We start from the raw sequence: 15,046 nt of genomic DNA, 5'->3' as shown, positions 1-15,046 counted from the left end.
TTGAAAACTATACCAGTGAACTGATGTCGTGACTCAACTTTAAAGCATATCACTTTATGAAATGGAGTAGTGACCGCTAGCAAAAAAGGCAAGCTCGAGGTTACCTATTATTTCTTGAGACATGAAACCGCTGTCTCGATTAGATATATGACACGAAATATGAGGTATTCAACTTTTTTCTGTGCATAGCTCACTCTACCACTTTGTGTATTGAAATACCTGAGATCGTCATTTCATTGATAAATGAATAACTCGCTGTGAAAACGTTTCAGATCTACTCCTTTAATATATGAAGGATTCCAAGGCTATAAACACAATTTCCTTATAATGTTAATCTTACTTTATAGTTTTCTAGCCGTTGACTACTCATGGTTGTATCTGGATCGACGTCGCCATATAATTTAAAGGAATGAATTGTCAATGTAGTGGTTTGTGTAGATTACGAATTAGATTGCGAAAATAGGATAGACTTTGTGAATTCTTATTAAACTCATTATTACACCGCCGTAACAGATCTTACTGTGTCATTAAACACTGACGCCTTGTTTTGATTGTTTGTTTATTGTTTTGCTTGATCTCCGATCCTGTTTCACTTTGTGTACACACATTCAATTGGTCACAGTGCAAGCCATGTACTTTCAGAAACATTCAGAACTACTCGCAAACAGATTGCTTTCATGGGCATATCTCTAACTTGAATAATAAAGTCTCCACATACCAGTTGTCCATGTAACTCTTGTTTAAGTGAATGATGTAGTCCGGACAAGAGCATAATTGTTTCAATTGGACGTAAGACGTCTACATGGTCACCCTGAAGACAACTCAATTCTAGAGACATTACGCAACAATTATTAAAATGTCAATAAACCATAATGTTCGTCTGACTCGCCAAATACATTGTGATATTTTTTTCTACACATTGTGACATACTAAGTATGTAGAAGATGAAATACGCTCTTATTGCTCTGTAAATTAAACAGGTCAATTCAATAACATTTAAATTCAATTAATAAATCCGAAAGGTACTCTTCCTGCCAGTAAACTTGGGACTTAAGTGCGTTCCAATCGCCAAACGCTGGGCAAAGATCAGGCTATGAATGGTTATCATTTTACTGAGAGATTGTTAAATTGATTAGAAAGTTGAGAGGGCATTCAATTGTGAGCAAGTACAAAGTTATTGTAGCGCTTGGAATATCACGCGTCATGATGGAAAAGAAAACAACTCGGGAAAATTGAAGTAAAAAAAAGCTTAAAATTTCACCTTGAAGGCGATCGGTTTACTGTTTTAATACGTATTTACAGAATCGATTTTACTAGGCTCCAACTTTGCGTGGTTTTCCCAGTTAAGTTTTGGTCAACTGGTCAAAGAGCTCATACATCGGCGATACAGTGGAAGTGGACGTTTCATTGTCCGATATACTGGTAGTTTCCGTGTCGCTTGACATAGGGGGCAAGGTCACTTTATGTAATGTCACCGCACGATGGCGACTTTCATTTCCACATTGTTGCCCGTTGTCGTCTTCAAATCCTACCCCCAGGCCATAGGCCGAACTCTGCTGACTGGAGCCCGCCTGGGTGAAATCTTCGCTTTCTGGCATCTCGGCTTCGTTTTCATCATCAAACCAAATCGATTCCTCTTTCTCTTCGTAAGCACTCGCTGCAGTCGTTTGACGTAGTTCCTCTGTTATAGGTTGGCCGTCAGTTTGAACCGAAATGCTGCACATCCCCTGTTTCGTCGGGGAGTCGACCGCGCCGCTCGTCGCCTCTTGATCTTGCGCGAGTCTTTTTCTCATCTGTAGAATAGACAAGGTCGACTCAGCCTGGTATTCGTCTTCGGTATCTTTTACACGCCTTTCGTTCCGTTCAGAGTTTCTCAGGAGCTCATCCTGGACTTTCTTGAACCACTCACTGTCCTCTCTGGTTGATTCCATCAAGGCAGACTCCATGTCGGTGACGCGTTGCATTATCCCGGATGTGGTTCCCTTCACAGCGCCCAGGGTCTTATCACTGCGCTGAATCTGAGAGAGAATTTCATACCTGTAAAAATAAACGGATAGCGTTCCATGGTAAAAAAAGCGATGTAGGCCTACACGAAGGACACGACGTACTTTTCAAAAATGTGTCCTATAGGGAATCACTAGTTTGAACGTCAAGCATCTATTACACGCACATACATGGGGGACATGGATGGTGGTGGTGATTTTGACAACGACGATGATGATGATACTGGTCATGATGATGATGATGATGAAGACGACGAAGGTACCGTGGTGGTGATGACGTAGATTATGATACAGAAATTAAGGCATAGGTTTGCAGTTGATAGAATGTAAATGCTAAATCAGGTAAAAATAATCATTTTAAGAGTACTCACTTCAGTCCGGACATATCTTGCTTCAACTTCAGAATGTCAGCTTGTGTCACGAACTTGTCACCTTCATGACCCCCTGACCTTTTCTCCGCCCAATATCGCAAAACGAGTTGTTGCACCACATCCTGGGTAAATTGAAAGCCACGATGAAGCCCGAGTAATAAATTGCACTATTTAATGTCGCAACGTGGAAAATTAATTTTCCACCGACAAATTGATAGCAGAGTATAGTAAAAAAATCAGTTTGAACACCTCCAATTGGCATTTTACGCAATTTTAAGAGCCATTCACTATACTGGGAAGTTCGTAAAGCTATGGATCCGTAATTTTAATGTGCTACTACGCAGTGGGTCAATCTGGTCTTTAGAATACGTTTCCCCTACAGCAAGATTCAAGTACACATCACAGACAATCAATCAATCAATCAACCGATTAATCAATCAATCAATCAATCAAACCAATCTGATCTCACCTCGTAGTCTTGTTGCAACTTTCCAATTTTGTCCCATTGTTTCTGGAACCAAATAAAACAGTACATTACTACGAGTTGGTCAGCAAGGAAAACGGCGTGACAAAGTTTGTACTTTAATATATTTATTTGCGATCCCGTTTACGATTGGAAAAGGTTTGTGAATACTTTTTTTGTTTCCGAATATAGACTTACTATTCCTAACTGGATCTTTTCTTTTAAAAGACTGACTCTAGCGTTCTCTAATGTTTACTATTTAGGTACTTTCAGGTAAAGGTGATTTGATCATGACAGCATTTGCGTCTATCGTAACCTGGTATCAGACAAACCCACCTTGATTTTCTTCCCTTGCAACCGTGGACATAAGAAGTACTTCAACCAATTCAACGCATAATAGATGCTTTTCACGCTGGGTATGATATTAAACGGCGGCGGGATAGTTCCACCGCTATCAAGGTAACTCAGCCACAACTTAGCGCGGGAATACTTCCATTCCGTGTCACGGTTTTCCTATAGAAATAAATCAAGTCGACAAAGATTACAGACTCAAAACAATTGTGTGGAATCTAGAATTTATTTGCCGTTTAACGAAACCCGCCAACCAGATTTCATTCCAATCTGTCCAAAATGACGATTATTTTTCCACAATTTATACTGAATTCATTCTACAAAATGCTAAGATTATTTACGCAACTTTTTGTCATGGACATGAAGACGCTAAATTATGCATGGGAGGAATGCCTGACTGAGTCTAGTAAACACTAAGTCCGTGGCTTTTTATTTTATCAACGTTATTGTTCCATTATTGTTCGGTGTCAAATATCCTCAATCAAGATACAGTCATTACTTGTCGATATCAAGAATAAAAACCAGGGGTCACCGTGCAAAATTTGATAATTCCGAGAGAATTACATTATCATTTACCGACACTTGAAATATAAAATGTCCGCCATCCCCTTGTTGATTGTATGGGGAAAAGTACAATTTTCTATTCTTACAAAAAATACGCGGGATGAAAACTTTAAGCTTATACATATTTACTCCATGAGCTACTTTAAGGCAGAACGCGCCTCGGGGACAGATATTCGGACTCTCAATTTTATTTAATTCTTTTCTGATCTACCACTTGTTGGGGTTCATTATTAAGCTCTTGGTGTAAGAAAACTTTTTACCGGCTTTGTTTTTCGAAAATTTTATTTTTTTTCCACAGAGTTTACACAGGGAGATCAGCCATTTTAAATATCGGTAATTCTTAGTAATTTGTTTCTCTCGTTCCAAAATTTGCACAGTGACCCCTGATTTTATTCTTGATTTTGAAAGAGAATGATTGCAATATTCTTGGACGAAAGTCTGAGGAAAAGTCTTTCACTTTCGAGGCGCATACTACCTTAAATCTGATACAAAGGCTTGGCGCACTTTTTTCTGCAAGTTCCTTGAACTAGGAAAAAGCACTGACCTCAATCCTACTGTACGTGTTACTCATCATAGCGATCAGGGCATTCAATAGGATGAGAACACCAATCACGTGATAGGCCGCGTAGGAAAATTCCCCCACGCCCTCTGTGAACACGTGATTCGCCTCCACTCCGATAACGTTCAAGTTGATGTAGCCGAAGAGATTCCAAAACAATATCTTCACAGTGGTGCCAAAACTGCACAGGAATAGAAAATGAGGACACTCAGAGTGACGTAAGATATTGGTTTATATATACCCCTGTACACGTAGCGTTTCAACGACGTTGGTTCACGGAAAGTGAATTCAATTAAAGGCATACTGTCACCTGTTCCAATTTTGCCACAGTTACCATGGAAAGAGAAAATCCAACCAATCGCAGATTTTAAGCAGGTGGCCGCTCTTTAAAAACAGCGCCCTCACATGGGCATTTTGAATACAAAGGAACGTCCCTTTGATCATATATGGGCATATTTAGATTAAAGGTGACTGTATACCTTTAAAGACAACGTCAACCTATAAGAGTCCATAGATGACTGGGCGGGCTGAATGATGAAGGTGTTCATGATAGATAGAGATGCCGAACAAAAGATACCTCGTTACAGGAGTGTTAAATCAGTGAATGACCAAAACTGTATGAGTGAAATTACACGATCTAATGTCAGCTTGTACTAAAATTCAGTCATCTCACAAAATGTACAAACTATATATTGGGACAAACAAAAATATCTGTGTGTTTCTGATACACTGACCCATCCAATTCTAAACCCTTCGTACCTAAAGCTGCTTTCGCATTTTATAAAATCATGCAAGACTTTACCAAATAAAAAGTAAGTAAAAAGTTCCCAAAAGACCTACCCTATTTCCCAAGGGCATTTTAACGGAAAAAATACAATATTTTTGTTATGCCTTAAGCATGTCAGTCAGAAAGTAAATAGCTCTTCTACGTAAAATTGGCCTTCTGTCATCCTAATAATACATAAACTTTAAACTTTCCGAGCACCCTGCAATCAATATCGACCAAGTATACACAGTTAGGGGAGTTAGAAGGCAAACGTTTTCTTTATAGACAATCGGCCACGACTTACCTGGTGAAGCCGTCATAACAGCCGGGTTCGCTGTCGTCGGCAGACCGACACTCCAGCACCGAGAGCGCCGAGTAAAACTTATAGAGCTGCGTCAAGCCGACAGCGAATGCGATCAAGACGAAACAGAATATGGCCAGGAACTTTAGTATGTCGTTTACCATTCCCCACAAAGAAATCTGCAGCGGGCCAACTTGCTTGCTGACTATAACGATGTTGATCAGACGCAGAAAGCTGATGATGTTAGCCAGTGCAAAGATACCTTCCGATACGAGTTCCGGGTCGAATGCATCCCATAATAGTCTCGACTCGATGACGTAATTACCCTGCGTGAACTCTTCCAAAAAGTCCTGAATTCCGTTTTCTGTCTCGTGGTTGCCGTCATTCGCACAGGCCAAGCAGCTGAAGTTGTTCACCAGAGTGTTGATGAAGAGGTCGAGCTGTGATCGGTGTACATCTACCGTGTGAGAGGTAATGTTCTGGACGGCGATGTCGATATAACTTTGCAGATCAGACACGACGTTCGTGGTCATGTAAACTTCCAATTCATCACCCGTTTGTCGCTTTGAACGTTGGAGTTCACCCGTCTCGCTCAGGTGGCTGTAAGTCGTGCGCCACTGCGAAGCAAAATAAAAACAAATATTCTTTTGTCGTAGAATCCAGCCTGAGTGACTCGTTCTATGTCGCGAAATGAACATTTGTCAATAATATTTGTGAATGTGGATGATTGGATGATGGTGATGATGATCATGATGATGATCATGTCATGATGGCTTTGATGATGATGATGATGATGATGATGATGATGATGATGATAGAGGTGGTGATGATGATGATGATTATGATGGATAACAGCTGAAATGATTTGCATAATTTATTACTTGCGATGCTAAGCCTCTGTTAACACACGCTGTGCTTCGTTGATTGTGTTGTGTTGTGTACTTTCCCCAAAGAAGATACAATGTAAAATTCATAACGTTGTACTGACACATCAGTGTCCGGTTCGCCCTGCCAAAATTTTGCTATCGTCAAACAGATACAAATTTGCATGTATCACATTCAACTGAGCATGCTCACGATTTGGACTGACTTTGCGATAAAGATTCGTCAATGAAAACAGGCCAAACTGATGCATTGAAATCTCACTACACTGGCCGTAAACTACTGGCCAGCGATGTTCTATGAGTATCGTGTTCACCGCACGTGGTGTCAGCGCATCGTACACCCTACTTACACACTCAGAATCCCGTTTCTTTTCTTTGAGTGAAGTAACACTTACAAAATAACGTTCATTATTTCGAGTCTTCGGTTGCTATTTGTGTCCAGACCTAATTCACTAATTTTTCACTTTCTACTACAAAATTGACCCGTCGAAAATTGCCCACGACTTTACGCCGCCAGGAATGTGTCTCTTCGAACCAAGTAAAATATAAACCAGAATCAAAAGTTTCAATGTGTTGTCTCTTGCATTCCTCAGCACTGTCACACGATATATCCTTGCATATGATTACGTCATGCGCATGCTCGCTAGATGATTGTAATAATTGGTTCTTACCGTAATCCAAGAAATCAATATCAGTGCATACGACATCCAATAAAGAGACAGCTGTATGAAATCCATGATATTCCAACTGTCCACTGTGAAGTCCGCGGCGCCATGCGACCAAATTTCCTTGATCTCCCTCCAAGTCATGCCTGCAGTGTGAAAATTGACAATGGAATATGAAGACATACACTATTTTCAGGCACCCAATCAATCCCGATCACGACATCACGCGTGCTGGTTAAGTGGTAGTTTGTTGGACGGTCCGGGTAATGGCTAAATTGATGTATAATCATTGTACAACTAAATTTTTTTAAGACTCGCTAAGTCAGGCATTGCAACGCATTGATACTTTAATCTTACATCCTGAAGATATAGCTGATTACTGTGATGCCAAACAGTCAGGTGGGGTTTAAACAGATCAAATAGGTGCTTGCACATTTACTAAAAGAATCTAGTTTTATGTTATGCGGTCGATCAAAGTCGCCATAACAGGATGAGAGAGAGAGAGAGAGAGAGAGAGAGAGAGAGAGAGAGAGAGAGAGAGAGAGAGAGAGAGAGAGAGAGAGAGAGAGAGAGAGCGAGAATGGGAAGGATTGAGAGAGGGAGAGAGAGGGAGAGAGGGTTAGAGGACAGACATATAATTGAGAGATACAAATAGAAAGCGTTGGGCAGATGGCAGATCAAAGGACGAACAGACAGGTGGGCAAAGAGACGGGTAGACGAAAACAAAAACACCGGCTGGTTGCAAGCTGCAGTAGAGTAAACACTGTACCTACGATCCAGGCAAACATAATCATTTCAATTACAGTCGGTGGATGACCTCGTCTGCTGTCACTGATGATGGTGTTCTGCAGTGACTCGGTGGAATCCACTGATCTGCCGGTGGCAATCCAGTCTTCAATGCGCATGAGCGAGAGGAATATCAACAGACCAAACGCCAGCGCGGATGCCGTGTGGATGAGGAACTTGATGTAGCTGTGAACCATCGAAATGCCGTATATCTAATTAATAGGCTTCAGAACGGCTGTGGTGAATGCATGATTAATTAGCATGATTCTGACTATTAGCTCTTACTTAATTAATGTCTGTATCATTGATTCATCCAATCGTTTTATATAAGAACATATTTTCTATCATAAAAGCTGTTTTTGATGAATTCCATTATATTGTGATACTCCCGATCGCGAGACAGTTAACCACTACACCACTTACGGTACTCTGAGGAAGTTGACAATTCTCTTGCTTGGAATGAAGATGTAGGCCAGTGAGAGAATCGGAAATGACAGCATGACGAGGAGACTGATTAGAATTCGAGAGAGACTGCTCCGTTGTCTCCAGTCATCCAGTCCACGGTACCAACGCTGTGTTAGGAACTGTTGGCAGTGTGCATGGGCCACAACTATGGTACAAGAAATACATGTAACAGAAATTGGCAGAACAACAGAAATGTTGCTTATTTTGATGAGAATGCGTGTGATGTCGGCTGATACAGCCTTTCGAAGCAGAAAGTCAAGCGATATAGATATCGGAATATCGAGTACAATGTGCTCTCAGGGAAAGATATAGTCGGGATCTCAAGCTTCTACAATACAATGCTTTCTTTCACAATTTATGAGTGTCTTTTTCACCATCTTATCTTGTGAAAATCAAAAATATATTTTTGTCCACAGAGCTAAGATATGGATGGCGGCCATTTGAAATTTCAAGAGTCAGTAAATAAAGGGTGACCTTTTTCTCCAGTGCTAAATCTTGAACAAACAACCTTGATTTTTATTCCTGAGTTTGAAAGGGAATAATTTGAAGTTTGCCTCAGGAAATTTTGAGTAAAATTTTTCAGTAGTTCAATTTCCAGCAACGCACTACTTTAACAACTCTTGCCATCAATAACATGCTTTAATGTCAATGGTATTTATTTTTGTAAAACGCAATAATACTTATACAAGCAATTAGACATCGTGTATCTTTGAAACTGCTAAAAGGCTATGTTAGTTACTAGCAGGTTGCAAAACAAAACATTTTCACCAAAAATAAACAGTTTGTCAACATCTTTGTCACTGATTGATGTGGCAGAGCTAGTGCTTCATTTTAAAGGCCTAGATTTCAGTCCCAAACTTTCTTACACTCTGATTCCTTTGCGACACTATAGTGTAAACCAACTTCTGAATAACCTTTCGAAGCAACAGAAAAGACACGTTAGACAGATGTAGTCTCACCTTCTTTTGTCGGTATTTGACGGCCATGTAAGCTTTGTGCGGCGTGTCCGCGTCGATCTTTTCAGCGTCTTTCCACTGCTCTGGATTGTACGTCAAAACCGTGTTTGTTTCCGTGCTATTCCGCGTCTGCGCCAGTAAATCGGCAGCAAAGCTCTGACACTGGTCTTCCAAATTACCATATTCATCGTTGAACTCCGTGTCACGCTGACCAATCGCCCGCAGCTTGTCACTCAACTCGAAAGCTCTGTCAATCGGGTCAACGCTGGTCAGAGTGATGTAGGCCTCGCTGCACAAAGCTTTGTAGACTTGTAGCGTACCCAACGAATGTTGTAAAGTGTGTTTAGCAGTAATGTCGACATAATTATCAGATTCCGGGTCGTCTATCCTTGCCCCATAACTTAGTAAGATCTGAAAAACGACCATTATAATTTTTTCTGTGATGTTATACATGTGACAGGTATTCTCATTTCTTATCTATCTGTCTGTAAGTCGGTCTGTCCGTCTGTCAGCCTGTTTCTTTGTTTGTTTGTCCGTCTGTCAGTCGATCAACCCATCCATAAATTTGCATATCTGTCCACAAGTCCTTTTTCAACGTACCTATTTATTGACCTCGTGGACCTATCTACCGACATAGCTCACTACCTACCAATCTATCGATCTATTTATCTATCCATCTATCTACCTATCTACTGTACCTATCTATCGAACCATCTATTTATAATTCTTTACTTTATTCTTTACTTTACTTTATTGCCAATTCCAAATATAAGTATCTATCAGTCTATTTATCTATCCACCTATCTACCTGTCTATACATCTATCTACATCTATCTATCTACCTTACCCATGTCTTTCTATCAGTCTATTTATCTTTCTATCTATCTGCCTGTCTTTCTATCTATCTATATCTATCTACCCTAATACTTCTCTATGATCTTCATGATATCTTTCAGTTGGTTTCACTGTCAGTTTTTTATAAATTGTTTTTATTACTGAACGTGTAATTATCATAATGACGTCACAAATGTATTTGACCGCGAGGCAGTGACATAGCCGAGGCGTAATCCTCATTAGCCATTACCATACCTTTATAATGTCGTAGTTATTGTGATGTGCCGCCAGCATGATTGGGTGATGACTGGGTGGAAATCCTCGTTGTCTGACCGAGCGTTGATGATGTCGATGCCGTGTTTCTGCAAAGTGAAAGGAGAAACGTGTTCGGTTTCGTCACCTATTCTTACTTTGGTTGCGCTTTGAAACTTCATGATATTAGTATTCATGTATTCATGCCGTGTGCTGCTAAGTGTGATCAACGTAGTGTCAGGGGTGTACAGGGAACTGTTGACGTTCGTACATCTACATGTAATGACTGTAACACTAGCTGTGTTGTATATGCTAATGAGCAACCATACGTAATGAGAAATCAGGTTCAATGACACATATTCCACAATGCACAAATTACTGATATTTGTATTAGTATTTTACGTCACAGATGAATAGAGCCTGTGATGTCAGAATTCAACGACAAGTTTAATATTAATCTATACCCGAATAATTGAAGGAATAATATAAACACTCATGCACATAACTTACCAGCAAACGTTTGGAATGTTCGCACAGAATTTCCACCGCTTTGTGGAATTGTAAATCTACAGCACGGAGCAGCGCATCGCTAACTTGAACTTTATACAGCAACAATATCTTCAAAATTTCTAGAAGGGTGAAAATGCACATCGTTGGATTATCCTACTGATTCGCTCAGGGGAACTTTAAACAATATTGTGTTATATAAAGTAGTCTATGTATCACCGAGAGTCAAATCAATGCATGTACAGAAGCAATATTATAGGTTTTACTATCTTCTAACGAGAATATACATTATCTCGAAAACATAATCTTGTGAGTTATTTGATGGTAGGAAGCGATCACTAAATTTTTAAGAAGTGCAAAAATCCGTTCGCACTAAAAATTAGGTAACTGTAGCCTACATATTTGTGATGAAAAACCTACTGAATCCAAAAATGTCTATGCGTACGAAATACAAATGACAGATAAAACTCAGCAAGAATACATGTACGTGGTGCGGCAACCTAAAAGGTTTGGAACCAGGGCTTCTGTAATGAGCCTGCATTGACGTAATGACTCGGTATGGCGATGAATTAAAATACCTAAGCCTTGTCTAAGCCTTGTACACATCCGAGACCCCATCAATACCTAGCAGACTGGGGTTGCTACTCTCTCTCTCTCTCTCTCTCTCTCTCTCTCTCTCTCTCTCTCTCTCTCTCTCTCTCTCTCTCTCTCTCTCTCTCTCTCTCTCTCATTCATTACCAATATGTCCGTGGGCTAGAGCGATCTGCATGGCGTTCCGTCCACTGCTGTCTTTTACGTTCACATTAATGAGATGTTGATGTTTCATTGCGTACTCCACGGCAGGGACGTCTCCCTTCTCAACGGCCGCCAGATATAGCTGTTCTAGACTCTCTGATTCTAAATCTGAATCCATGGCGTCTGACAAAAAAAAAACAATTGTGAGTATTTCGTTGTGTACAATGGTTACATTTGCTGCGTAGGAGGTTTGTCTGGAGAGAAAATGTGCAGTCACGGTGTAAAAATTGAATAGTCGATAATTTAATATACGCGACTTTATAAAATCAATCCAGTATTGCTTCGAGTCTGGAACTACATAATGTGAAGTTCAGAAATAGTCTGAAAGCTGTTGCAATGGGAAAACAGGGCCACCACTTTGAGGAATGCAAACCTAAATTTTCATTTTAATATATGATCTGGGGCATCAGCTTCGATAATATATCCTACAACGGGGTCAATGAACATTTGCACAGTGATCAATGCAGGTATAACATCGTTATGTTGATCTGTGTTGCTGATTCTCCGTCTTTTGGTACATTTTACCCACAAAACAGAACATTCAGATATACATATAAACAAGTGCCAATAAAAATTTGACATGCATTGCGACAACGCTGATGTTATCGTAGTCAAAATACCGACATGCGCAGTTGCAACAAGTGGCTCTTGCTGATAATGCTAAACGCATACATGGACATGTTTCTGCTTTCGAAGCGATGTTGACACACCAAGCATTGGAAGGGTTTTTAAGTGAAAGTCAATATTGCCTGCTCGGTGGTAAAATGACGACATGTGGAATGCAACATTCGGCGTTTTGCTTTTATGCAAGGATAACAGGCTTGAAAGTGAGTCTTTTACGGCAAAAAATATATTTCTAAAGACGCATATATTTCCCAAAGAGGCATAACAATTTGCACAATAGTTATATTCCTACATTCTTGTTCCGCGTAAGGCTCTGTCTGTGGACACTGATAAATGTTGGTAGTGTATAAATAAGTGCGTCATATCTCGAAGCACTCGTACAATATTCAAAATACTGCTGGATATGTAATTCAGTTTATCTTGTAAAAGTCGTCTTTCGATTCGAATTATACCAATAAGTTCATTTAAAGATTCTTGTCGGCACTACCAATATATTTCTTTTCCATCACATGAAATCCTGATTTTCTTAAATAATCTTATCTGAGCGTATCGTCTCCACGACGGACAACGATAGCAAAACTGTCGCTACTCATCAAGCAAGATCAAGATACAAGTGAACTTACCTTCCTCTGAGAGTGACGTACAAAATATCCGAATTTATAACACAGACCGTTGCGTCGGTCACACCGTGAAACTATGATTGCTGACGGCTTACCCGCCTTTCACATTACTGTTTGTAATGTGTTTGCTCGCCGTAGGAACTCCAGTAAATTAAACATAACTGTTTGCTTTACGCCGGGTGTTCTGTTTACAAGAGCGGGCATTTGAAAGTTAAACACCGGCATAGTAGGTACTTAAGGTGATATGCACCTCGAAAGTGAAAGACTTAAACTTTTGCTCTAACTTTCCTCAAGGAATATTTCAATCATTCTCTTTCAAAATCAAGAATAAAAATAGGGGGTCACAGTGCAAACTTTGATACTAGAGAAACAAATTACCCAAGATTTACCGATATTGGAAATTCAAAATGGCCGCCATCCCTGTGTTAACTCTATGGAGAAAAATAAAAATTTTCGAATTTCGAAAAACTAAGCCGGTGAAAAGTTTTATTTCACCATGAGCTTTAAAATGAACCCTCACATGTGGTATATCAGAAGAGAATTGTAAAAGTTTGAGAGTCCGAATGTCTGTCCCCGAGGTGCGTTCTTCCTTAATGCACGGAAAGACATTACACAATATTGAGACGTGAAAAAGAGTTGATAGTCTTCACTACTCTTTAAAGAAATTATGTCACCTCAAGCATGGATTTCAGATATACGTTACGCACGACTGTCAAGTAGTGAACAAGGCATGCACTTTATGCCCATATATGGCAAGCTTACAAAGCTTATAAATAACAATACACACATTCGTACAGGCATCCGCACGGCATGCGTGTATATATGTAGGTATAAGAAGTGGTTGTCATGGTTACATTTTGCTCAGTTTTGAATGTGACTGTCATGTCATTCCAAAATTAAGGATTCACTTATGTATATCTATTTACCATGTCTAAGCATATATAGATAGTAGATAAATTGCTACATACATACATACATACATACATACATACATACAAACATACATACATACAAACATACATACATACATACATACATACATACATACACATACATACATACATACATACATACATACATACATACATACATACATACATACATACATACATACATACATACATACATACATACATACATACATACATACATACATACATACATACATACATACATACATACATACATACATACATACATACATACATACATACATACATACATACATACATACATACATACATACATACATACATACATACATACATACATACATACATCCATCCATCCATCCATCCATCCATCCATACATGCATGCATGCATGCATGCATGCATGCATGCATGCATGCATGGCAAAAAGAGACAGGCAAAGAGACGCACAAAATGAAATAATTACAGATTGTTTTAATAACAATATTAAACTATGTTAGTTCTCATTGTTGAAATGAAGAGAAATTAAAAAAAATACCCTTTGGGCATATAAAACACAAGAATTTAATTTGGTGCGTAAAAATTGCAGAAAATCTTTAAAAACATTATATTTGCTATTTGGGGTCTATCATAAGGCTAATGCTGATTGGTTGCTGACGGCGAGCTAATGCCGTCCTTGACAAATAGTCAGTCAAATATCACATCGCAAATGCCAATATTTGATCTGTATAGGACTTCAAATATCCAATATTCACGAAGCTATCATGTTATTCATTTTCCCTTGAGATCTGCTGAGACCAGCAATCTGTCAGTGTCTGTTTGTTTGGCAGTTTTGCTACACCGATGCCGTCTGCACGGCCACACGACTCAGTGTGCTTAATGCCACGATACGGCAGGTTAGCTAGGATGACTTCGGTACGCCACATCTGGTGGTAATACGAGCAAGGTTAACGGTACACATCTCTCCTCTCTCTCCTCTCTCTCTCTCTCTCTCTCTCTCTCTCTCTCTCTCTCTCTCTCTCTCTCTCTCTCTCTCTCTCACACCACACACACACACACACACACACACACAAGAAGTCAAATTTTGAATATCAATGCTGTCAAATATTACAAGATAGGAAATGAATTAACCATTGTTGATACTTAATATTTCTGACATTTTGGTGTAAACTTGGCAAGATTGTCGAATACAAACGCTAAAATAATTTACATTATATCTCTTGATCAGTGAAACTGAACTTACATGGTTTGTTAAAGTTATTGTTTTGTATTGTATTGTATTGTATTGTATTGTATTGTATTGTATTGTATTGTATTGTATTGTATTGTATTGTATTGTATTGTATTGT

At 39.4% G+C, this 15,046-nt stretch overlaps 2 protein-coding genes across 2 annotated transcripts; both read right to left on the bottom strand.

Annotated features, from left to right (window-relative positions):
* Nucleotides 1–308: 308 nt before the first annotated feature.
* LOC139129606 (short transient receptor potential channel 4-like) lies at nt 309–11,641 on the bottom strand. Its single transcript, XM_070695268.1, has 12 exons — nt 11,466–11,641; nt 10,731–10,849; nt 10,224–10,330; nt 8,137–9,545; nt 7,697–7,899; nt 6,934–7,073; nt 5,382–5,995; nt 4,297–4,492; nt 3,174–3,350; nt 2,844–2,885; nt 2,375–2,496; nt 309–2,037 (listed from the first exon to the last, which is right to left on the bottom strand). Exons 4-12 carry the CDS (start codon nt 8,211–8,213, stop codon nt 1,344–1,346), a joined length of 2,265 nt encoding a protein of 754 aa, XP_070551369.1. The 5' UTR covers nt 8,214–9,545; nt 10,224–10,330; nt 10,731–10,849; nt 11,466–11,641; the 3' UTR covers nt 309–1,343.
* LOC139127643 (transient-receptor-potential-like protein) lies at nt 8,291–11,640 on the bottom strand. Its single transcript, XM_070693561.1, has 4 exons — nt 11,466–11,640; nt 10,731–10,849; nt 9,138–9,545; nt 8,291–8,323 (listed from the first exon to the last, which is right to left on the bottom strand). Exons 1-4 carry the CDS (start codon nt 11,638–11,640, stop codon nt 8,291–8,293), a joined length of 735 nt encoding a protein of 244 aa, XP_070549662.1.
* Nucleotides 11,642–15,046: the final 3,405 nt, after the last annotated feature.

This window comes from Ptychodera flava, chromosome 3, assembly GCF_041260155.1.
Source record: "Ptychodera flava strain L36383 chromosome 3, AS_Pfla_20210202, whole genome shotgun sequence".
In the NCBI taxonomy this organism is placed as follows: Eukaryota; Metazoa; Hemichordata; class Enteropneusta; family Ptychoderidae; genus Ptychodera; species Ptychodera flava.
Note: the sequence above shows the minus strand (reverse complement) of the source record. Positions and strands in the feature narration are given on the sequence as shown.

Excerpts from the sequence above, each read along its gene's own strand:
- LOC139129606 (XM_070695268.1), bottom strand. The coding sequence starts at position 8,213 with ATGCTGTCATTTCCGATTCTCTCACTGGCCTACATCTTCATTCCAAGC. Across the intron at positions 7,900-8,136 it reads GTCAACTTCCTCAGAGTACC|CTACATCAAGTTCCTCATCC; the intron begins GTAAGTGGTGTA and ends GATGGTTCACAG. Across the intron at positions 7,074-7,696 it reads TATGTTTGCCTGGATCGTAG|GCATGACTTGGAGGGAGATC; the intron begins GTACAGTGTTTA and ends TTCACACTGCAG.
- LOC139127643 (XM_070693561.1), bottom strand. The coding sequence starts at position 11,640 with ATGGATTCAGATTTAGAATCAGAGAGTCTAGAACAGCTATATCTGGCG. Across the intron at positions 10,850-11,465 it reads TCTAGCCCACGGACATATTG|AAATTTTGAAGATATTGTTG; the intron begins GTAATGAATGAG and ends TCACCCTTCTAG. Across the intron at positions 9,546-10,730 it reads AACATTCCAAACGTTTGCTG|ATCTTACTAAGTTATGGGGC; the intron begins GTAAGTTATGTG and ends GTCGTTTTTCAG.